This window comes from Aulostomus chinensis, chromosome 21 (genome assembly GCF_037954235.1).
Source record: "Aulostomus chinensis isolate RoL2024-O1b breed Wild chromosome 21, RoL_Achi_v1.0, whole genome shotgun sequence".
Taxonomy (NCBI): domain Eukaryota; kingdom Metazoa; phylum Chordata; class Actinopteri; order Syngnathiformes; family Aulostomidae; genus Aulostomus; species Aulostomus chinensis.
Window position 1 is genome coordinate 11991949 of NC_141340.1, and position 23184 is coordinate 12015132.

Consider the following 23184-nt stretch of genomic DNA (forward strand, 5'->3'; position numbering starts at 1 on the left):
CATTGTCAAACTGCACAATCTAGCAAAATGTATTCCGTAATTTTATTACTCAGATTTGTAGCTAAAACTCCATCAGTGTCAAGTACGGTCAGAAACAACTTGCTCCATGGTACTTTGTCACTATCATGTGAATATGGTGTCTGTAAAGGGGGGAGTTATACTTTCGCAGTACTGAGGGCAACATGACCGATGGAGGTCCTCAGGCTGCTTTGTTATGACTGTATTCTCTCATTTGGTGGCATTGAAAAGAATGTCAACTCAGCTACAAACTTATCAGCACAACATTCTGTCCACGTCTCTGATCAGGATTTGAGCAACAGACAAGGTCACCTGGTCTTGTTTCCTGTCTGTGTCCCCTCCAGGGCTCCTTAGGACAGAATATATTACTTGTCTTGTTTACCTGATGTTCAGGATGTCCTCCTCATAGTTGTTTTACATTTCACACTTAATTCCAGCTGCTTTTCCTCGTCGTCGTCCTCCTCCTCTTACATCATGTGCTCACTCAGTTTCAACTCATCTCACATATCACAGTTGACTCTGATGCCGCAGTCACTGCAGCACATAATTGTACACTCGAGGTATGAAAGTATTCAGTGATATTGCCACTTCTAGTACATACATGGAACTGCGTAAACTTTCAGGTCAGGATTATGACAAAGGTTTAACAACCTGAGGCTTTAGCTTAACGTAAACTAGAGTTATTCCTTAAGATCCAGGTCTGCTTTTATCTCCTTTCATCATGAATCCGTACACACACACACACTCTCACACACACACACACACACACACACATACACACACACTACGAGGTCTTCACACTTTGCTGGATACGAGTGTGGCCTTGGAAACATTTGTCTTTGGTATGTGTTTAAAGTGGAACCCAGTAAAGTCCAGACATGTTCTGACCGTGAGGAGACGCAACAGAACCCACGTGAAGACTAAATCCTCATATTTTAACATGATCATCGTGTTGTCCAAACATATGTCATTTAAATATAGGAGAAGACTGAGTGGAACAGACTGTGTCAAGATGCCAGAATATGCGCTGCATGGCACACGAAAGTCACCAGGGCATCACATGCATGCGCGAACCGTTTTAGTTTGGGATATCAAATGTCTTTTCCAGGACATACTGTATGGGGGGTTTGACTGTCTCACACTCTTCTCTCCACGCACAGATAAAAGTGCTGCCTCGATCCAGTGAAAGATATATATCATGGCATATCAGCCTCCTTCTGCTTTGAAAGGCTGCCCCAACCTAAACCCGGTTGTGGTTCGTTGACTCAGGTCAACAGCCTTGTGAAGGGCTGGTGTTACGTCAGCGTGTGTCGTTATGTAATGTCAAGTTTTGTGTGCTTTGAAAAGACCAGAGGATGAATGCAAAGATGGCCTACAATCGTGCCGCGCTCTTATTCTCATTCGGTCCTTTTAAAGCTTAGTCAGGTTTTATTGACATAGTGAGCTGGCGGTGAAAGCTGATTGTATTTGGATTTTGCATGAAGGAGCAGCCCGATTCATGCACCATGGTGAAAATACCACTTCCTGCTCCCACTTGGTTCATAAGACAAACACACACGTACTATTTCTGTGCGATGCTCTACAACTTAAATTCAGCTTGTAAATGTCCACAGAACTCTCATGTAACAAGTGAAGTTCGGAAAAAAAATCTGACGATGTGGAGTCCAGTTACAGCACAGTTTGCCACGTCGCCATGGTAACACCATTTAGTGAAAACTAACCGTCTTCACAGACATCCGTCACCACGTTCTTGAAGCGTTTCTGACCAAATTTGAGGCGGATCGTGTCGACCCACCAACACCTAAGCCTAAAAAAAACGTGCCATTTCCTGCTGTCCCTGTCAAGAAAACAAGAGGATGTTTTCTCAAGATAACAAGTTGTTTTCTTGATATAATGAGACAATTGAACCTGTGAAAGTGAGGCTAGTGAGCTCCAGGAAATGAAGAGAAGCTCTGCAGTTTGCGGTTGTCTAAATGAAGAAGGGCCCCTCATTGGTCTTTGCCTGAGGCCTCCAAATCTCTAGAACAGCCCCTGTTCTGATCAGCGTTGCAGAGATGAATTCCCACTGAACTGGTACTTTTATTCACTCAAGAAACAGGAAGAGCGCTTGATATGGAAGTACTTGTTTTAAACTATAGTACTGGATTGCTAGTTTCACCTACAAAAAAAGGGAAAAGGTCCCCTACATCTGTTAAACATTCGTGCTTCCTTTACTATCGAAGTTATTCTCAAAAGTTTATGGGGTGGGAAAAGAAACCGCCTTATTTTATCCCCTCTTGGCCATAAAGAGCGCACTTGACGCGCTGAAGTCTACAAAGATCCAGCCAATCACGTGCAGGGGCGAGCGGGGAGGGGCGTGGCCTGTGATACGTGGCCGTCGCGTGGGAATATCAACACAGAAAGGCTGAACTGTCAGAGAGAGTCTGGAAGGGAAGAAGAAAACAACTCGTAACGACCTGACGTGCTGTTTTGTAACCACAGCTTCGCTTTCTGTTCACTCTCTCAACGTCCAACTTGTGTTTCAGATACCCAGAAGAACACCGAGCGCGCGCGACAGAGAGAAAAATGTCCCAGCAGGCAGTGAACGGGGTCTCGTGCCGGGTCAACAGGGTGCTGACGCTGGACAACATGAACCCCAACGTGAAGCGAGTCGAGTACGCGGTCCGGGGTCCCATCGTCCTGCGGGCGGTGCAGATAGAGAAAGAGCTGAAGGAGGTAGGTGTCTGATGGTCTGCCACACGCGCACGGGACACGGTAGTAAGAAAATGCACGAGGGGAAAAAAAAATCAGAAAAAGTTATGGACGCTTATTGGATTCATTCTACAGTTAATACAACTTTTTAAAATATATATATATATATATGTAATCAATGCAGTGAGACCACTAAATCAATTTGGGTAAATTTTCTGTGTGCGTGTGTGTGTGCGCGCGCGCGCGCGTGTGTGTGAGGGGTAAAATAGATGCACATCTGCACCTCTGCAGCTGCTTTTTTTTCACATCAGCTGACGTTGACATTACGTAGTTTTCTTTTCACAAGGTTTTAAGTTGTTTTTTTTCCAAAAAAAAAGTGCACCTTGAGTGGATTTTGGCGCACATCAGCCCAGCCTCGGTGAGCATTAAAAACAAAACTGCCCTGTTTCCTTGAGATATGACAAGAACTTAAAAGTAAATTAGGATGAATATTAGATGCTTGCCTCAGATTTGGGGTGGGAAAAAAAAACACTCGGGGCGCCGCGTCAGGTTAACAAAAGTGTGTTAAAAACAGAAAAATGAGAAAAAGCGCTGCTTCAGCTTGCTTGTGAAGAAAGGGTGTGTTGTGTTGAACGCGTCACCCTGATAGTGAAGGAAAAATTCTACTGATTGTCTCTGCGAGCAGCAACAAGACAGCGTTAGTAGGCCAGCGTAGCGTAGTCCATACATTACCGCAGTGGGAGGTTGTGTGCTTGTGAACCACAGTGCACAACAACTCAGATTTCATTCCCCTGAGGTAATATTGATCTATGCTTTTCTATGGAAGGGCAAGCAGGTTGACCGGGAGTCTTTTTAGAAGCTGTAATGCAACCCTCCCTCTCTGCCTGCGCTTCCTCGCCGGTTCCAGTAACCGGGAGCCAGCTCGTGTCAAGAACATTTCACTCTGCACTCGCCTGAGGAGGTTGCTGGACACAGAGTGGAGGATATATCGTGGAGGGTTATTACATAAGAAGTGAGGCTACATTCTCAGTCTTCTTTTGTCTCTCTGGGTTTGCTCACCTCCCTCCTCCCCACGACGGAATGAGTTCATTGGACTAAACCGCAGCTGTGAGGCCCCGCAGCTCCAAAGGCTTTCTGGCTGCAAGAACCTTCTTAACAACCTCCTCTAGCTCTGCAGAAAGTGATTGACAGCTCGGGAATTTTAGAAAACCAAATGTTCTGTGTATTATTTAATTAACTAGAATAAAGATGGATGAATTCAAACTCCAGAAGAGTATTTACATATTCTTTCCTTTTCTTTTTGCACCAACGCTGCTACCATTGCAAATGCGCGGTGAAGTTAAACCCTGGAGTTTTTCTGAGAGATCAGCAAGGTTTGCTTGGCTGTAGTTGCCTAGTCATCTGAAGAACTGCTTCCGGTGAGATCTGTGACTGGAACACTTTTTACTGATGGCTCAGCAGATTTTCTGCGAGTGTGTGTGTTTGTGCATGTGTGACCCTTATAAATCCTGACCCCCAGACATCTGGCGTGACAGTGACTGCAGTAAGCTAATTCCAGCTCGGATCTCAGCTGCCGGCTAGTTTGCATTGTCTGACAGTTTGGTGGTGGCAACAGAACAAGAATAGAGATTCTATCAAGTTATGATGAGTTCTTCGGAGGGAAAATAAGTTTTTAGTGGTTATTTTTCAATGCTGGTCTTTGAAATTAGATCTCTCATTCTAGAATAATTTAAGACTGTTGAAAGGACAGCTATGTCTGATGTCTGTCCTAAATCTAAAGTGTAATACTAGCCTCTGTTCAGCTGAGGATCCACATGATCTCCTGGTCTGGTTTGCAGGTCCAAGCAGCACAATTAGTGCCTGGTGCTGACGGAGCAGGAGAACTGAGAGCTCAGTCGGGGGAAACTGGCCGGCTCCTCTTTTACCCAAAGAATAGGAGCTTCTTTGTTGGTCGAGGATAAGAAGGGTTGAAAAAAATGAAACGTGCTCGTTAATCAGCTTCAAACAGGAGCTCTTATCTAACTGCACGCTAACCGAAACCAACTCGAAGGCCTCAGAACGAAGAAAAGGTACCGTCGACTCAGTCAACAGTTCCTGATGTCCTTGAAGTTTTGATGTTTTGGGAGGTCATGTGATCGGAGCTGTTTGTCTGCTATCAGGATTACATAAAAGCTCAGTGGCGGGATGGAGCAAGAGCCAAAGAAGAACCTGTTTGGGGGGCAAAATCAAGTGTTTACTTGGTGGATGTATGTGCTCCCCCTTATCACGCGGAGTGTGGCGAACCCGGATAATACAAATAGCATTGTTGCATGTGTTATTGTAGAATCATCCATTATGAACTTACACTGGGGGTCCAAACTACACCGGGTCCTCCATGACGTGTAACACGAGCGAAACAGTGGTCATTGATGTCATCAGTCATTGTAGTCGGTTGGAGAAGGTGCGCAACGGAGTGCTGTTACTCTGTGGCTGGTATGTTTCTTTCCTTGAGGTGTAAAAACGTGTCCCTCTAGATATTTATTACAACAACAGATCCGTTGGTGCTGTGGGGGGGGGGGGGGGGGGGGCGCAGAACTGACAGGGCTCTGCACCGCTGACTTTTAACATGTGGCAGATCTCGTTGTAATTTAGGAATAATACTCACACGTTTCAAGTTAATAGGCCAGGAGGACATTGATCTCTATAAATCTGTGTTTAAATGTTGAAAATGTAGGCAGGAGACTGCAAGTGTGTGAAAGGGAACCCATCTGCTATCATCTGAGGATGTTTTGATTTATGTATTGATGTGGAAGTTATGAAACCATCCACTTTTTGGTTCTCGTTTATCAGTTCCGTTCTGGTACCTCACGTTTCTTATCAGACCGTATATAGAATAAAGCTGAGGTCATGGTCATGGACCAGATATTCGCAGGCCACGCTGGACGTCCTTTCTGGCTGTGGCCCCCAGAGGCCATCCAAAAGATCGGGAGGAGACCGAGGGTAGCAATAAAAGACAGGATTTGTTTGGACAAAGTCATGTTTTCTCTCCAGAATGGTGAGGGCCACCTGTACAGAGAGGGTGTGATCATTGAGCGGCCACCACCAGGAACTTGGCCACTATTACCGCTACATTCCAGTCAAATTTAAATGTTCTAACCAACTTATAAACCTTAATGTCATTTTAGGTAACTTTATTTGTGTTTATTGCAAGAGAAGTTGCTGAATGTGACATTCAATGTTGTATTGCTTCCCGAATACGTCATGTAGGTGATAAAAATGAGGTCGCAGATAGTCAGCCAAGACCTGTCAGGCAGCTTTTGAAAGTTGCTTTATCAGATTTTTCTGCAGGTATATGGTGCAAATTAAGTTTAAAAAAAACGAGCGAGAGGGATGAATCAGACACATATTGTAAGTTTTTGACAGACACACCTACAAGACTCTTATCAAAACAGGTTTTTGACAACTTAGCATAACAACTGCAAATGAAAACCCCTGCTAGAGGTAGATTATGTAACATTTCTACATTCAGATGTGTTAAAAAAAAGTCTAGGCATGCTGTATATCTTCAGATGAGTATGTGAATTAATCATGTTTTTATATATATAAAAAAAATTTGTTCAGACCCAGAGGACTTCTTGCGGGTCAGTAGTGCTGTAGCCCACGCCATCCATCTTTGGGAGGAATAGCAACCGCTTTTATTAGCCTGCTTATTGTTTCATTCACTGCTGAAAACTTGTGACCATAACCGAGAGTAGGCGTCGACTGGAAGAGTCGCTAAGTCCAGTTCCAGTTGTCTTATTACTTCAAGAAAACAACTTATCTTGAGAAAACAGGAAATGCCAAGGGTTGTTTTAATGCTTAAGAAGATAGCATTTCCTTGTGCTCTTCCAGTAGCGTTGGACATCCTGTCTCTCCGGTCCACTGCTGCCTGCTATCGTTTTGGAGTTTGGAGTGTGGAACATGATGTCAGTGGCTAACAGCTTCCTCCATCAGCCGTTGCCAGACTTTGAGGATAACAGGATTTGCCCCACATCCCCTCCTCCTGAACAGAGAAGGCGCTTGGGCTCATCTGGCTTCCTACCTGCAGACACGGCCAATTGAGACTGTACAGATACCCAAACAAGCTGGTGCTAACACAGGCAGGAGAACCTCCGTGTTGCAAGCCCCTAAACTCGATGTCACACTGGCTGTGTCCATTCTTCAGTGTTGACAAGATGATCTGACAAAGTTTTTGGTTACTGGTTGTAGACCCGCAGAATCTGAAATGACATACATCCTGGTATAGAGTAGTAAATGACTTATAACGGCATTTTAAAAAGTGACTAGTCTTGTTAAACATGTTTCATTTCATCAAGTGTATTTATAAAGAGCAGAAGTTATCAAATTACCAGGTCGGTGTTAGGGAGGACAGTATGATAGCAGTGTCTCAATGGTTCATGTGGCTTACATCACAATAAACAAATGCTTTTGAAAGAATTTCTAAGAATTCGCGCAAACGCTCTGGAGAAGGCTTTTGTGCCACAGGCCGTAAGCTTCTGTTTATTTAAATGTGAGGGCACCTTGACATGTGGTAACACATGACATCTATTGTCACGTGACCTCATGATATAAAGAGCAAAAGGTGTGGCGTGTTTGAAGCGGGGAACAGACATGCTGGGACCAGAACAGAGCTCAAAAGATCTGAGATAGATCAGAGATGACGATGAAGGAGCTGGCTGATTCAATTGTGAGTGGAAGGAAGGAAGAAATGGTTTAGATGTGCTGGCTAATGAAATGAAAAAGGCTCAAGCTTATCATGTGATTTCATTAAGATCTCTGAGTAGATCTTGATCGCCGTTAGTGAGCGCCGGCAGCGTCGTCCCTGCACTTCCTGCTCCGCAGACGCCAGAGCCAACTAAGCAGACTGTGTGCCAGAGTCTCTGTAGGACAAAGAGGTGCTAATGAAAGACGAAGCATTTATGGGTGTTAGGGGGACCAAGGGGTACATTTGTGACAGGAATACAAGTGGCTCTAATTTGATTTACATGCTGCACCATCAGTTGGTAACAATTAGATGGTTGGCTGTTTGTCTAGTTGCAAAGGTAAAAATGCAGAAAATGTCTAAATGGATTCGACACTGGAGGAGAAGTTCGAAGCTTTCTAAGACTGAAGTGTTCCTACCATGACAGCTCGGGAAAACACCCACTTTGAAAGAATTTCCAAAAACCTGCAGGCAGTATCAGTAAATTACATTTATCCCTGCAGGGTGAATGACGTTGAGCAGCTGTGCACATTGTGATGTTATTACATGATGCAGGAGGCTGAAACCTCTCAGCAGTCCCAAACTGGCTGCTGTTCAGTTTGATTTGGTCCTCGAAATGTAAAATAACCGTAGTAATATGCCAAAAATACTCACTGTTCATGCTGTTCCTTTTTTTTTAATCAAGTAACTTGGTCTTTGTGGGCGGCACGGTGGTGCAGTGGTCAGCACTGTCGCCTCACAGCAAGAAGGTTCTGGGTTCAAGTCCCGGCTCCATCACAGGATCTTTCTGTGTGAGTCTCCATGTTCTCCCTGTTCCTGTGTGGGTTCTCTCTGGTACTCCAGCTTCCTCCCACAGTCCAAAGACATCAAGAGGGGACGAGGCTGATTGATACTCTAAATTGACCGTAGGTGTGACTGTGAGTGTGAATGGTTGTCTGTCTCTATGTGTTGGCCCTGTGATGGACTGGTGAACTGCCTCTGGCATGAAGACTGCTGGGAGAGGCTCCAGCCGCGCCCCCCCCCCCCCCCTCCCCCCTCCCGACCCTTGACAGGATAAGAGTTAGAAAATTCATTCAAGTCAGCATGTCAGCGCAGAAGAGCGCTAGATAAGCTAGATAGACTTGATTGGTTTAATCAGGAATTTGCTATGCTGCTCAACTTATGTCTGGTACTGTTTTGCACATTCAGGCACTCCTTGTTTGACAACCACTTTGCTCAAACACTATTTTATCTCTCCAGGGAGTCACCAAACCTTTCACCGAAGTCATCAAGGCTAACATAGGCGACGCTCACGCCATGGGCCAGAAGCCAATCACTTTCCTCAGACAGGTTGGGCCACTTTGTGCAGTCATTCATGGGGTTGTTTGAGTGGTTGTTAGTCAACCAGCAGCAGCATTTGAACTTCTGTGAGTCAATATTAGATTTTGGAATTAATGTTCTGTGTTTTCTCAGGTTTTGGCCCTGTGTTCTTACCCTGAACTCTTAAAGGACAGCAAGTTTCCAGAGGATGCTAAGAAAAGAGCACGGCGTATTCTAGATGCCTGTAGTGGCCACAGTATAGGTCAGACAACCCCCCGTGTCCTCATCCCATATTCGTCATTTACTCTACCCTTCATTAATAATTCATCAAAACAGTCTGCATGCGTTCACTAAATAAACAGAACCCAAACTGTTTGACTCAAAGTTCATGTTCTCTCCAGGTGCCTACAGTGCCAGCCAGGGCATCGAGTGCATCCGCCAGGACGTGGCGCGTTACATAGAGAAGCGGGACGGTGAAATTCCCTCCAACCCTGACAACATCTATCTCTCCACCGGGGCCAGCGACGCTATTGTGGTATGATGCTCCCTGTGTCTTCTCCTGCTGGAAGAGGATTACGTTCCCTCGGTCCACCGCTGCTGGCACACCAATCAGTTCTTTATTCCACTTCAGTTAATTATACACTCAGTTGTACTTTGTACTTCTGTGGCTTTACTCCACCTCCAGAAGTTTGTCTCTGTCAGGACAGTCTTCAGTTTTACAGCGCTTCATCAGGCTACTGAATTACTTACAGACACATTAAACTAAGATCCCACGACTGTTGTCTGACGGGTTCAACTTTGACACATTTGGACTCTCGTCTATCGCTGTCTAGATCCGTGTTTTATCACGTATCAGGTTGGTTGCACATAAGCAGCTGACTGCTATCTGAAAATCTACTTTCATTGATTGTTTTTGTGTCTGTCAGCAGGATTACAACAACTCTAACCGTTTTAATGAATCTTCTTGTATGGGTGGAGCGCAAGTCGAGCAAGGACCCATGAAAAGATGGATGACTTTTTCTTTCAACAATGTTAGAGATGTCTTCACGGGTGTATAAAAGTCAACAAATGTTTTGGTAAAAAAATATAGATGCACCCTTAAAGGATTTAGTTTATGATCTGTTTTCATTGTTTTTATTGTTGTCCAGTGCAGACACAAATTGACTGTCAATAAAATCAATGCAAAGTCAGTTACAGGAAGTAGAATGTTAAAATCAGCCTGTAAAAAAAAACAAAACTTTTTTTTGCTGACAGACAGACAAGTGGTACAGAAAATGATCTCCCTTTTGGAAATATCAAATTCTGTTCCTCTTCTCAACTGAACTGTTCCCTCCCGTCTTAACCTTCTCCCTTCTTCCTCCTTTCTATCTCCACTTCCTTCTTCTTCCTCCTCTCTCTCTTCACCTCTTCATCCCAGACCATGCTGAAGCTGCTGGTGTGCGGCGAGGGTCGTACCCGTACAGGAGTGATGATCTCTATCCCCCAGTACCCTCTCTACTCAGCCGCCCTGGCAGACCTGGGTGCTGTGCAGATTAACTACTACCTGGATGAGGACAAGTGTTGGGGTCTGGATGTGGCCGAGCTGAGGAGAGCCCTGAATGCAGCAAGGCAGCACTGCAGCCCCCGCGTGCTCTGCATCATCAACCCTGGAAACCCCACGGGTACAATAACAGTTCTATAGATTTATGTAAAAACGCCATTTTCTCCCCTTTCGTTTTGCATCTTGTGTCTCTGCTAATCATCGAACTTTGTTGTCCCTTGTGACAGGTCAGGTTCAGAGCAGGAAGTGCATAGAAGATGTGATCCGATTTGCTAAAGAGGAGAAACTCTTCCTCATGGCTGACGAAGTAATGTAACTTTTTCTCTCGTTATTCTGTCCTGTTAAGAACCTAACAAGACTGTTTATTAAGGGCCTGACATGTTGGCTAATATTGGGACTATGAATCAGAAGTTAGTGCAACTCCAGAAGCCTTATTTTTCTTTTAAAATCAATTAACACGGACTTTCTTTGATTTTTGCTGTACTTACAAAAAGTGTAATTTTGATACATATCAAATGTTTGTTACATCAGACTTACCTCCTGTAGCCACTAGGTGGTGCTATGAGTAAGACCTGCATCCAGCTCGCATCAAGGCTCTGGAGATCTGTGGAGCCCCGTAACAACAGTTCCCTGTTATGTATCCAAATATCAAAATTAAACAAAACTATATCCACTGTAGCCCATCACCGAGTCCTCAAGTCTTCAAAGAACATCAAATTATTAGAAATATGTAATTTCCTGTTGCCAGCAAGTGGCCCTGTCACTAATCAGCCTAAAATGGAATGATTCATCCTAGTCTGTATGACACCCTAGTGAAAATTTGCGTCATAGTTTTTGTGTAATCCTGCTGCAAGACAAACAAACAGACAAGTGCAACCGCATACATGACCTGCTCGGAGGACAGAGTGATCAAAGTATTTTTATAATTACTAATGTCTTTTTATTGTTCTTAGTTGCCTTTGGTTGTTTTGTCGTGGTAGGTCTACCAGGATAACGTGTACGCAGACGGCTGCAAGTTTCACTCCTTTAAGAAGGTCTTGTTTGAGATGGGGCCGGAGTACTCCAGCACAGTGGAGATGGCCTCTTTCCACTCTACCTCCAAATGTTACATGGGAGAGTGAGTCATGCATAGACATACACACACACACACACACACACAATACACGGGAAAGCAGAACAGACGTGTATAAATAAGACAAACTATTGCAACACATTTTTGAATAATTTTTCAAGCATACACAAGGGGAACACAACATGCTTCATCTGGTGTGATTCCAGTCAGTCCACGTCTTTGTGGCTGCAGCAGCGGGCCTCTCTATTTCTAAATCCCTCCACATCTTCTGTGGAAATATGTGATGTGGAAATATCGTGCATTAATTGTTTGCTTTGCCATTCTTTGTTTGGTAGGTGTGGATTCCGCGGAGGCTACATGGAGGTGATTAACATGGACCCGGAGGTGAAAGCTCAACTCACCAAGCTGGTTTCGGTGCGTCTGTGCCCCCCAGTGCCTGGACAGGCTCTCTTGGACCTGGTGGTCAACCCTCCACAGCTTGGGGAGCCATCATACGACACATTCATGGAGGTCTACAAAACACACACACACACACACACACACACACACACGCACAGAGCACTTAAGCTAATGCACATGTTGGCCAGACATGTGGGCACGCCCTAAGAGCATACAAAGGATTTACTTATGGAAACACAACAAATGGTGCATCATCTCCTCTACGGATCCTGTATTGAGTTCTTAAGAGTCTCCTGCTTTGAAAGTTTGTAAGTGCAGGACAGGACTGCACGTCTCAGCATCAATTATCATCATGAATATTTATCACTTCCCATAATTACTGTCTAAGTAATGTATGTCCATCCTAATGAGGCTGGACAGGAGCACATCTGTCACCCAAAGAGACAAACAAAGCAATCTTGTCTGGAAGTGTATTGTATTTTACATGCGATGCTACCTTCCACCTTTAGAGGGTGCAAACTACAACATGTTCATCATGCAAATCAGCGGAAACAGAGCAGCAGCCAGATGAGGCGAGTGGAAGTTTGAACTTCAGGCTGTTGTGCCTTCTTTGGCCAGACGGTGGCAAAAATTATGAAGCGGCTTCATCCTCACCTCTTAACTGGCGCCAGACCCTCCAAATGAGGCTGTCATGGCCCAGATATTGATGATCATCACGTATTGGATCAAGGGTGGTCACCAGTCATGGATAAATACGTCACATTAACCTGACGAATTTAAAAACAGGGATTAAACACATTGTTACCACTATATTTCCATGACTTTTAGACACTTCTGAGGAAAAAATCCATCACCTTACATTACACGGAACAAGTTGAAACATGCCAAATTTACAGAGAAATCCATCCAACATTCGTCAAAGTACAATTAACTAAAATTGATGACAAGCTACATAGTTTCATTGAGCATAAACACGTGAGTTTGTTAATGTTAACCAAGAAATGTAATCTCAGAGATTTACTCTGAATATCCATGTGTTTGTGAAGCCAGCTTTCATGGTTTAATTTGTCCTTCAAAAGGGCTGGAAATTGCTGATTTCAAATTCCATGACCTCTACAGGTTTTTCACATCCATATAAATGTTACGTGTTAAAACTTGGCGTTAAATGGATTTATTTAATAGGAGTTGCCTCTCTTGCTGCTTTTCCAGTTAAGTCATGATATTTGGCTTTTTCTTATTGTAAATGTGCACGTTGTACTTTTCAGTTTCTTTATGAGAGGGAGAAAAAAGAAGCCCGGCCTTAATTATCACACATATATTGTTGCAGGAGTGAATTCACGCGATCTTTCACCTCCTCGACAACTTCAACTGCTTTTCCTCCTCCAGGAAAAGAAGGCAGTGTTGAAAGCTTTGGCAGAGAAGGCCAAGCTAACAGAGCAGGTCTTCAACACCGTACCTGGTATCACCTGCAACCCCGTGCAGGGAGCCATGTACACTTTCCCCCGGATTGCTCTCCCCCAGAAGGCCATTGACAAAGCCAAGGTCTGCTCTCCATACACACATCTCTTTTTACAGTTGTATTCTTCATAAGAGGGAAGATGACACCCTGTTTTTCTGTGTGTGTGTGTGTGTCCACAGGAGGAAGGCCAACTCCCTGACATGTACTACTGTATGAGGCTGTTAGAGGAGGAGGGTATTTGCCTGGTGCCAGGTAGCGGTTTTGGGCAGAGAGAGGGGACGTTCCACTTCAGGTTAGCATAGCAACTCAGGGCCTTGCTAAAAACTGGATTTTGTTATTTAAAGCTACACTTCTCCCAAAATCACGAGTACCTGATGGGAGGAGCCCCATTTGTTTATTTTACTGTCAAATGAACGTCTTGATTGTTGAGTACATTAACGATGAAGACAAATACTGGAGTTGATATACAGTTGTTTTGGACAGCTTTGCAGTTCTAAGGCTTCAAGCAAAGAATATTTAAATGGCATTTTCTGACTTCTGGATTCATCACAAAGTTACGCAGTGAGGAAAAACATCTTCATGAGTTAGGTCAAACCTTAAGAGTGCTTGAAGGGCAAGTTACACTTTTTAAGTGAAGTTTCACTTTAACCTTTTTTTTCCCCCCCTCAAACAAAAGTGGTTTAAACACACGTGACATCACTTGTTGCCGTTTTCTGTCCAGGATGACCATCTTACCTCCGACGGAGAAGCTTAAGCTGATGCTGCAGAAGATCAGGGCCTTCCACCAGCGCTTCGTAGAGGAGTTTTCATAACCACCCGCCACCTTTCCAGCAGCGTCATATTCAGCGTTCAGTTCTTCAAGTGCCTTTCAGGGATGGGGCCACAAACATTTCTCTGTTGCTCATCATCCTCGGGGCATTACATGAGATGTTTTTACAAGTGCGTTTGGTTTTGTTGTCGTTACGACAGCGTGTACATACGTGAAGCATGTGAGGTTGAATTTATAGTACATAATGCACTTTCCTCAAGTACTAGCCGGCCAGACTTAATGCCATAGAGTACTGTCTGACCTCTGTTTGAGATACCCTTGTTACCGTCAAAACTAGTCCATTTAAGTATCCACATGTCCCAATGTAGCGATTTGTATTACTCAAGTAAAAATGGAGCTTAAATGGGATTAAATACTTCACATCTGCTGCGACTGTTTTGTTGAATAACACGAGACTTCCGGCTGGTTCCGATCAAATGAAGTTGTATCAGTCACATTGGAGCGCTGGCCCACAAAGCCACCATTTACTTTTATTTAAAAAGAAATTCCATCTTCAGTTCTCCCATGCTTTTAAGAAACAAGAAAGCTGAAAATCTCTTGGAATGAACAGAAACTAAAACAATGATTGAACATAGTAATCATCATCGCAGCAACTCAGTAACACCGCTTTGTTCCCTTCACCGTCCCAGACACCTCCTCGGCGTCTACGAGGACACCCCCCCCAGCACGGTTTAAGAGTTTTAAGTGCTCGTTGAGAGGATGTGCGTTCAAAGTTCCTCTCTCCTGTGTGATAGTTTTGTGGCGTGCTCTTCCAAGAACTTGCTGAACCCGTCTACTGTCCTGTCCCCTCCTTCGAATTTCACCGGGCTGTCCTTGCTGTTGCTCGGGGCGAAATATATCGTGGGGAAACCTTGCACTTGGTAGTTGTCATTTGGCACATCATTCGCTGTGGCGTCCATCTTGGCAATGACCAGGTTCTTCTCGCCCTTGTATTTCTTGCCCAGAGCCAGATAATCAGGCTCTAGTTTTTTACAGTGGCCACACCAGGGAGCATAAAACTCGATCAGGACATCCTTCTTGGTATCCATGACGATCTCATCGAAGGTTTTCCCCACCACAACCTTGACGGGTCCCTTGTTGTTCTTTGGCACAGGCTGAGACTTGATGATTGGTTGGAGTTTTCCTGCAGGCGGGAAATATTTTAACTGCAAGACCTGAGAAGGAAAGTAGATTCCTACAAACCAAATGAAAACTCACCTTTCTTGAAAGCCATAACGAAGTCTCTGAGCACGTCTGAATCCAGCTCCTCTGGTTCCATGGCAAACTTCTTGCCTCCTTCAGCCAGAATTCCCACGTTCACTTCCTCTCCGCTCTCGCTCAGTCCCAGGCTCTTCAGCTCCTCGGCGTAGTCCTCCTCATCAGCGATGGTGAATGTGTACTCGGGGAAGTCCTTCGCCACTTCGAGCACCTTGGACCTCCAGAACTGAGTAGCTTTAAAAAGAAAAACAAGTTTATTATGAAAACTTTAGCTGGAGATACGAGCTAATGTGTCAGATGGGTTTGGCAGTTGTACATAAACATCATCACTATGACCCCCAGGTGCCTTCCAAAAATAACTATTGAAACCACAGGAATTGTTTACCTAAAACTTGAGTTTTCTGAAAAACATCCAATTTTGAAACCTCTGTTGCTAAAAGAAAGAACTAAATAAATAAATTTAAAAAACAGCCAGTTCTAACCAGAAGACGCCTGCAACTACCTACTGCAAAACTATAGTCCAGACTACCAAATGATCAGAATCCAGGTAACATGGATGGAGCCGGCAGCTCGTACCTTTCCTGTAGTCGAAGCTAAAGTCAACGCCGTAGTACACGACCACCAGTGGTCTCTTGGTGTAGCGTTTGGCGTCATTGCTGGGTTTCCTGTGGCCCACCAGAGGAATCACATGCTTTTTGAAGAACTCCTGCACCTCTGACACCGATGTAGAGTCCTGCCAGGTCAAATCAAGACAAGTTGAGCTAAAATAGTGAGTTTCTACCAGATGTGAAGGAAGCAGGACACTCTTTATGTGATGTTTGCCAACATAGTTTGTGTCATCACAGTAAATTTGGACAAGCCTGCTCCAAATCCCCTCCTGTTGAAACGTTACGGGGGTGCTGTACCTTCATTGCCAGGGTTTGTGACGCTGGCTCGTACTTGGAGCGGAACTTCTCAGGCTGCACGATGACAACCTGACCAGGTGAAGCTGCGAGTAGTTTGGCTACTTCAGAGCTGAAGGAGTGACGGAAGGTGAAGTCTTCCCTCAGAGCGTTACCTGCCACACACACAAACACACAGCAGCGACAGCATTATTGACATGCGAGTGGTGCTTGAAGAATGAAGAGGAGTGTCACCGTCTACAAGCTGATTTACAACGTTCACTGTGTTGATTATCCCTCTGAAGAGAGCTTCATGCACCGCCATGATGAGAAAGTGGCTGGATGGGTCTTACATTGAGTTTTAACTACATCTGTCCTTGTTTGGAGCACTGCATAACAATCCTGCTGGCACGGCCTGATTCCATAGCTTCAGTGGATTTGATTTAACACGCTGGCTGTGGCCACGTATGTCGTTATGACAAAAGTCTACATCAGCAACTAATTTCCAACTCGCACTGCATCGTTTTTTGCACCAGCAATATAAACACCGTCTGACAGCCAGCAGACGCACAGTTATTGATACAACTGAGTCCGAGACATACTGAGACTTCCTGCTTCTTGGATTTTGAACACAGCTGTGTGTCGGAGAGTGTGAAACAGGGAATGAAACAGCTCATTTACATCACAGCTGATCAATTTCAGTTGCAGAATTCAAAATTATTTAATGAAAAAGGGTTTATGTTTTCTTTTTAGTCAACCTGAACTCATTATTCCTCAAGGTGTTACTGGGACCGCATAAAATAGAAGGGCAGTAAAGTGTTTGAGAACATTATGACGTTAAAGACGACATTCTGACCACATGTGGTTGCTGTTTTACATTTGTAGCGATGTGCAAGAAGTCATGTCATAATGAGTGTGTGAACTCTAAAGTTATCTTGTCCAGTCACAGTGACTTTGACCTCATCCAAGTGCACATTTGTAGCAAAACTGAAGGAATCTCACTGACTGAGATAACTTTGTTCCCCAGAATATCACAGACTAATATCCAGGCAACAGCCGTCACACTGCACACTCACGCTACTCACAGGCCTCGATGTAGGTCTCAAAGGCTGCGTCTTGTTCGCTGGAGAAGATGCCGACGATGACAGCGTCATCTCCGTCCTTGACGAGCTCCTGCACTTGTTTTGAGGCCTGAACCTGCTTGGAGGGAGGCCCTGCCTGCTCGCTCATGTAGTCAACAATACCTAGAAGGGAGATGAGACTGCTGATGGGGCCGCGTTGATGCAAATGCGCACACGCAAACTTTGAATTATTTGTCTGTGGCCTACCGAAGTTCTCCCTGGGTCCGTTGTACTCGAACACCTTGCCCTTCCTGAAGATCTTGAGGGTGGGATAGCCGGTAACCTCAAAGCGAGAGGCGATTTCATTCTCAACGGTGGCGTCCACTTTGGCCAGAAGAATAGGAGGAGAGCGCTGGCTCAGCTCCTTGGCGGCCTTCTCGTACTCAGGAGCCAAACGCTTGCAGTGTCCACACCTGCGGGTCAAATGTTAAGAATATTTAAATGGAGTCTTGACAATTTTGATTTTTTTAAACAGACATTCGGTGAACTGACTGACCATGGGGCGTAAAACTCCACCAGGATGATATCAGCATTGTTAACAGTCTCATCAAAGTTGTCCTTGGTCAGCACCAACGTCGCCTCAGGAGGGGGCTTCCAGTCTGGCTGGGAAACCTCTTTCACCCGGGCTACAATGGCTGCAACCAATAAAAACTCTTCAATGTTAATTCTTTTCAAAAACACAAGTGTGCTATTGAGCACTGAGACTTGTTCCTACCTTTTTCAGTCCTCTCTCCATCATAGCTCACAGGCTCCCCATTTTTTAAGATAACAATTGTTGGATATCCCGACACTTCAAACCTGCTCGCCAAATCGCTTGCTGCCGTGGCGTCAATTTTAGCCACAGGTATAGGAGGATCATTTTCCTTCAGAGACTGTGCAATCTTTTCATACTCTGGAACAAACTGTTTGCAGTGGCCACACCTACAAGGACAGAGAATGAAATATACTGTTATAACATGGCTCAAAATAAATGTCATGAAACAACATTTGTTCAGGTTTAAAAATACAAACATGGCTCTTTTCGAAAAAAGGTGAGGGATGACAGACGTACCACGGAGCATAAAACTCCAGCAGAACTGTGTCCTTCCCCTCCACGAACGTGTCAAAGTTGGAATCTTTGAGAACCAGCACTCCGTTCTCTTCTTTCACTTCTGTGCCATCATCGTCATCCTCCTCCTCATCATCATCATCATCGCTGTCTTCATCATCGGTACCCTCATTCTCCTCTACAACATCTTAAAAACAAGAAACTGATGTCAGCAGGGTGCGAGGACAGACAATCGCTTCCTTCAATCACCGCAATCAATGTGTTTCTCCACACACACACACAAACACACAGCAGATGCTAGCCAGTGCTAGCAAGTTTTTAATGGTTTTAAAATACATTTTCCAAGTATTTTATGTCAATGTGACACACTGACGACCCAGAACAGAAAATGGACAGTGGGAATGAACTTTCTGGACCTGCCTAAGACAACTTCAAAGTGTGTAGCAGCAACTGTTGACATTAGCTAGCTAGCGCGTACAGTTAGCTTGCTAGCAAACAAATTGTCTACCTTGTAACTTGCAGACAACATATGCCACTGGTTCAGTTGCTTCACTTAAGAAGCTGTAATAATGTTATTTAACGAAAATAGTTTGACTTAGCTTACCGTCTTCACATCTGCTGACAGTTGCAAAGTATGCGACGCCAAGCAGCACAACCAGCAGCAGGGCAACCTTCCTCATCGTCCCCAGTTGATGAGCCTAGCTCGGTGTTAGCTTCACGAGTTAAATTAGCTTCTAACGCCAATTAATGTCATCCAAACACTACTGCCCGGGATCAATAGTGCCGTGTGGCTGAAGGCGCCTTTAGTTCGAGGTTTCATACAATCTAATCACTTCAATCACGACGTTCGCCGCCTCCTCCGCCTGCAACTTGTCTGACTTGCCACGTTCTGATTGGCCCTCCTCGTCTTCCGTCCTCCAATTACAGGCCGCCACTCAACTCATGACCGTGGGACGTTGAAGCGCGCCATTGGTCAGATTTAGTGAGCGTTTCCTCCTCTACTGTTGTGTATGTGCCACTAAGAGCACGTTTAGTAGCCTTAACAAAAACTTGTGTAGTGTAGTGATGTTGGACAAGCTCAAATGAAGCTCATCCTATTCTTTAGGAGCCCCAAAAGGATAATTTGCCGTTCAAGTATTAACAAACAGGTGTCTTGACAAGTTTTTTTTTCATCACTTCTTTGTGACTCCAGAATGCAGAGTGAAAGAACACCACTGCGAACTCAAGACACCTTCGTTCGTGTATTTAAAAGCAAAACATGCATATTGGAGAAAGTACCATTGGAAAAAACTAAACAAAACATGTTCATCACTTTTCTCTCTCTGTATGTCATCAAATATTTTAAGTGCAAATCAAAGCCGGGACTTAATCGGTCCTCTTTGAATTCAATTTATTTCAAATGCAAAAGAAATAAATGTCAAGTACAGTATTTATCTATGTCAGTTTAAATTGGGACTGTGGAAAAACCCACAGAACTGTTTGCATACCTTTAGGCTACTTTCTAGTGCAAGTGGAAGCAAACTGCAAGGAAAATTCTACCCATTACTTTTCCTATAGAGTTGCGTTGTCCACTCATTAAGTTTATAGAAGTATACTTCTAAGTACCTTTTATGCAGAAAAAAACCTAAATGTAAATTTGTTGTGTATCATAAGTTGTTTTTCTTATACTTCAAATATACTGCACTGCAATGTACTTTTGCGCTTTTACAGTGACACTGAACAAGTTGTTTGCTTGTCATTAGCAATAAAATGGTAAACTTCAGTTCCCTTGTTCATAATTCTTCAGATAGCATTGACTCTTTCAACCTCACAGAACAATCCACAATAAAATATTCAAATATGTTGCATTTCACATTTTCCACAGCAGGATATTTCCTAGGTCACTGTGTGCTTCACTGGGGAAAAAAACAATTATATATTTTCCCCACTGGCAGGCTCCTCATGGACCAGAACCTCCACTATCACCTCTGTGTGTGTGGCTTGAGTGGTTGTATGAGCTGTCCCACATTTACCACTTTTACTTAAAGTGTCACTTGTCTCAGTCCACTGGCTGGTTTGTCTTTCCGGAATGTCCCCAAGGACCGACTGAGACACCGGATGATCTGTTCTCCAAAGCTCCATAACAGATGCTGACTCTGGGAGGGACCGCACGTTTTGTCTATTTGAGGAGGCCTGCAGCACGTTGGATTTTGCACCAGCGTTTGTTCCATTATCAGACGCGGCGCTGCTCTCAGGGGGGCTGTCATCTCTCCGGTGCGTCTGCACGGGGACTCTGCAGCACAAAAATTTCGAGGCAAAAAAACGGTGGGAATGCTGATAATTTCAGAATTTGTGAACGGACATTTTTTTAGCGGTGTTACCTGAGCGGGGGAGGTGCAGCCGTGCCATCAGAGGGGACACGGGGATGTGAGAGATCACTCACCTCTTCTGTCGAGGACGCTCTCTCTAAACTCTGTAACGGATACTTACAAAGAATAAAGACAGCAGTAAAATTTGGTGGGGGAAAATGTGGACGCATGCGAGGCTTTGAACCTGTGAGTCCATGCTGGTGGGCACCTGACTGAGTGAGGTGGTGGGACTGTCCTCCCTGAAGTGACTGGCTTTGGGGGGAAACGCGTGGTGCAGGCTGTTGGAGAGGGCGTTCAGTCTGAACAAGAGTTCATCCACTAAACCTTCAAACTCCTCAAGGTAGTAGGTCTAAAAACAAAAGGGATTGCAAAAATGATATTTAAAATCTTTGACTTGACATTCTACTCTTCTCAAGGAACACGCATCTTTTCCCTCACCCTGCTCTCGCCATTGTTCCACGCTGGCGTGCGATGGCCAGCAAACTCACACACCCTCTGTCTGACGTAGCTACATAATTCTGCTAAGGTGCAGACATCTTTGCTGCTTCGAGGTCTTGTAGCGTTTCTGATCGACAAGGGCGCCACACCTATGACCTACGAGGAGCGAGCATCACAGCAGGGATCCGGGAGTCAGACTTCTAACGATGATGATGAAAAAATGCACAAATCAGTTAGTCTCACATATTCAGTTGTAAACTATATAGAGTGTACCACTGCTGTCCACACTGCTGTGGAGGACAGATAGAACGCCTGTCCTGAAGGGAGGAGTCCCCTGATATCCAGGGAGTGAGGGAGCAGAGCCTGTAGGGAGCTGACAGCCATCAGCAGGATGAGACTTGAAATCTAAGGCAGTGGAAGGTAACAGACTTTAGAAGGTTGTGCGTGAGGTGAGACTAGAAGGAGTTTCTAATCAAATCCCTATTGAAGAATCGAGATGTCTTGGCATTTTGAAAGGGTAAATTCAGCCGACTTAAACGATTCCTCACCAAAAGAGATGGTTTTTTTCTTCTCTCCTGCATGACAGAAAGAGCCAGCCACATATAATTTAGCTTGAGGCGACATGGTAACAACAGCAAAACCGGCCAAAAATGTCTTTTTTGAATTCTCTCGAGTGCATCGTCCGGTATGATCCCTGTACTTCAGCTGCTCGTATGCTCAGTTATCCACAGACACTTTCATTTGAGTTATCAGTTTGTATGCGGATGGGGTTTTTTTTGTCAGTTTTGCTGTTGTTAGCCATCAACTGCCATTAGCTTCAAGCTAAAAAGACATGGCTAGTTTTTTCTACATTCTAGAGTCACACAGCAGAGATGCAGGAGGGAAAAATATGTCGTTTTGAGCTCCAGACACCAATTTGCTAGAACTTGAAATGCAAAAATACACTTTTTGATCGAAGTCTTGCTTTGATGACAAATAGCACACAAAATTCCTAAATTTTCTCTTAAAATGTCCTCGAGGTTGCTCGAATTCAGAAATTTCTGGACCAAGGAATGCAGTGAGTCTCACACTGTAGCAAATATTAGGTGTAAATCTACATGAATGATTGTGTATAATCCTTTGTTATACAGTGTTTCTGATGCCACAGCTGAAGGACACAAAGCAGGAAAATGTTTTTAGAAGTGTCGTACTTGGACCAAATGTCTACACTTTGTGTTTACCGTAGGCAAGAAGATGCTGGAGAGTGAGAGGGCAGTTGAGGAAGTCACCTTCACATTGATTACACACTTCACGGAGAGAAGGAAGAGCATGACGCCGTGCAGGGAACGAACGGACTGCAAACACAGCATTTTAGCATATTCATCAGTGACTGTCAGTGCTGTCATCCTCAGAGTTTGCATGTTATTTTTGTATCACGGGATGTGTTCAGTAAAAACAACACAAGTGAACAAAAACCTGTTTTAGTGAAAAATCAGCTACCGAACTACATGAACCTATTTCTAGAACAGAAACTAAACATTTGTATTCCATTTGTTTTTGTTTTGTTTTTTTTACTTGTTCTATTTTAGCAAGGAGGCTGATATCCACACGTTCTCTCTGCAGCAGCTCCACAACCTCTGTGACGGCAGCAGAGTGGTAGATGCAGTGAATGTAGTACACAAGGGTAATTGTCAGCAGAATTACCTGTAGAGAGAGAAAGACACACACACACACACACACACACACACACACACACACACACACACACACACACTTGTGAACACAGCAGTGTAAACAAGATCACACTGACCTGGCTAAAAGGGCACTGCAACCTGCAGCTATTAAACTATGAAGCAAATCACACAGAAAAAACATCTAGAGGTCAAAGCACTCTGATTATATTTGACTTGTGTGTGTGTTGTGTGTGTGTGTGTGTGTGTGTGTGTGTGTGTGTGTGTGTGCGTGCGTGTGTGTGTGTGCGTGTTTGTGTCTGCTGTATTAGGTTGGAATGTGGAACTATTTGGGAGACCTACTTCCAACCAGTTACGGGGTGTCTTGCCGTATCCCATCAACCCTTGCTGCCCTGCTGCGTAGATTTGAAAACAAAGATTCAGCAAAGACAAGACGAGGAAGAAGAGCTGGAGG

At 44.3% G+C, this 23184-nt stretch overlaps 3 protein-coding genes across 11 annotated transcripts in view; 1 reads left to right on the plus strand and 2 right to left on the minus strand.

Annotated features, from left to right (window-relative positions):
- The first annotated feature begins 2403 nt into the window (after positions 1–2403).
- On the plus strand, positions 2404–14394 carry LOC147241723 (alanine aminotransferase 2-like). Of its 2 annotated transcripts, none has more exons than XM_086190850.1 (11): positions 2404–2733; positions 8669–8758; positions 8882–8990; positions 9130–9263; positions 10146–10389; positions 10496–10575; positions 11249–11385; positions 11676–11850; positions 13126–13281; positions 13378–13490; positions 13920–14394. In XM_086190850.1, exons 1-11 carry the CDS (start codon positions 2584–2586, stop codon positions 14008–14010), a joined length of 1479 nt encoding a protein of 492 aa, XP_086046976.1. In that variant the 5' UTR covers positions 2404–2583; the 3' UTR covers positions 14011–14394. The 2 variants fall into 2 exon arrangements, with proteins under 2 accessions (XP_086046976.1, XP_086046977.1); XM_086190851.1 differs by lacking the exon at positions 2404–2733 and adding an exon at positions 7370–7414.
- A 69-nt stretch (positions 14395–14463) lies between these two features.
- On the minus strand, positions 14464–19160 carry pdia4 (protein disulfide isomerase family A, member 4). 2 transcript variants are annotated; one of them, XM_086190849.1, is made up of 10 exons: positions 18879–19158; positions 18278–18461; positions 17942–18147; positions 17723–17861; positions 17434–17639; positions 17191–17349; positions 16130–16281; positions 15801–15957; positions 15225–15458; positions 14464–15150 (listed from the first exon to the last, which is right to left on the minus strand). In XM_086190849.1, the coding sequence occupies exons 1-10, from the start codon at positions 18952–18954 to the stop codon at positions 14735–14737; spliced, it is 1929 nt and encodes a 642-aa protein (XP_086046975.1). In that variant the 5' UTR covers positions 18955–19158; the 3' UTR covers positions 14464–14734. The 2 variants fall into 2 exon arrangements, with proteins under 2 accessions (XP_086046975.1, XP_086046974.1); XM_086190848.1 differs by having other exon boundaries at positions 17191–17639; positions 18879–19160.
- A 487-nt stretch (positions 19161–19647) lies between these two features.
- Positions 19648–23184, minus strand: part of pkd1l1 (polycystin 1 like 1, transient receptor potential channel interacting) — a 46345-nt gene continuing 42808 nt past the window's right edge. For 4 of the 7 annotated variants that reach the window (XM_086190788.1, XM_086190787.1, XM_086190785.1 and 1 more), the window contains 8 exons: positions 23073–23177; positions 22615–22743; positions 22281–22394; positions 21334–21465; positions 21061–21216; positions 20807–20971; positions 20635–20726; positions 19648–20546 (listed from right to left, as the gene is read on the minus strand). In XM_086190788.1, coding sequence (XP_086046914.1) covers positions 20186–20546; positions 20635–20726; positions 20807–20971; positions 21061–21216; positions 21334–21465; positions 22281–22394; positions 22615–22743; positions 23073–23177 — 1254 coding nt within the window. In that variant the 3' untranslated portion in view covers positions 19648–20185. Of the gene's footprint in view, positions 20547–20634; positions 20739–20806; positions 20972–21060; positions 21217–21303; positions 21466–22280; positions 22395–22614; positions 22744–23072; positions 23178–23184 lie in introns of those variants that run through there. The other 3 variants (XM_086190786.1, XM_086190784.1, XM_086190789.1) reach the window with 3 other exon arrangements.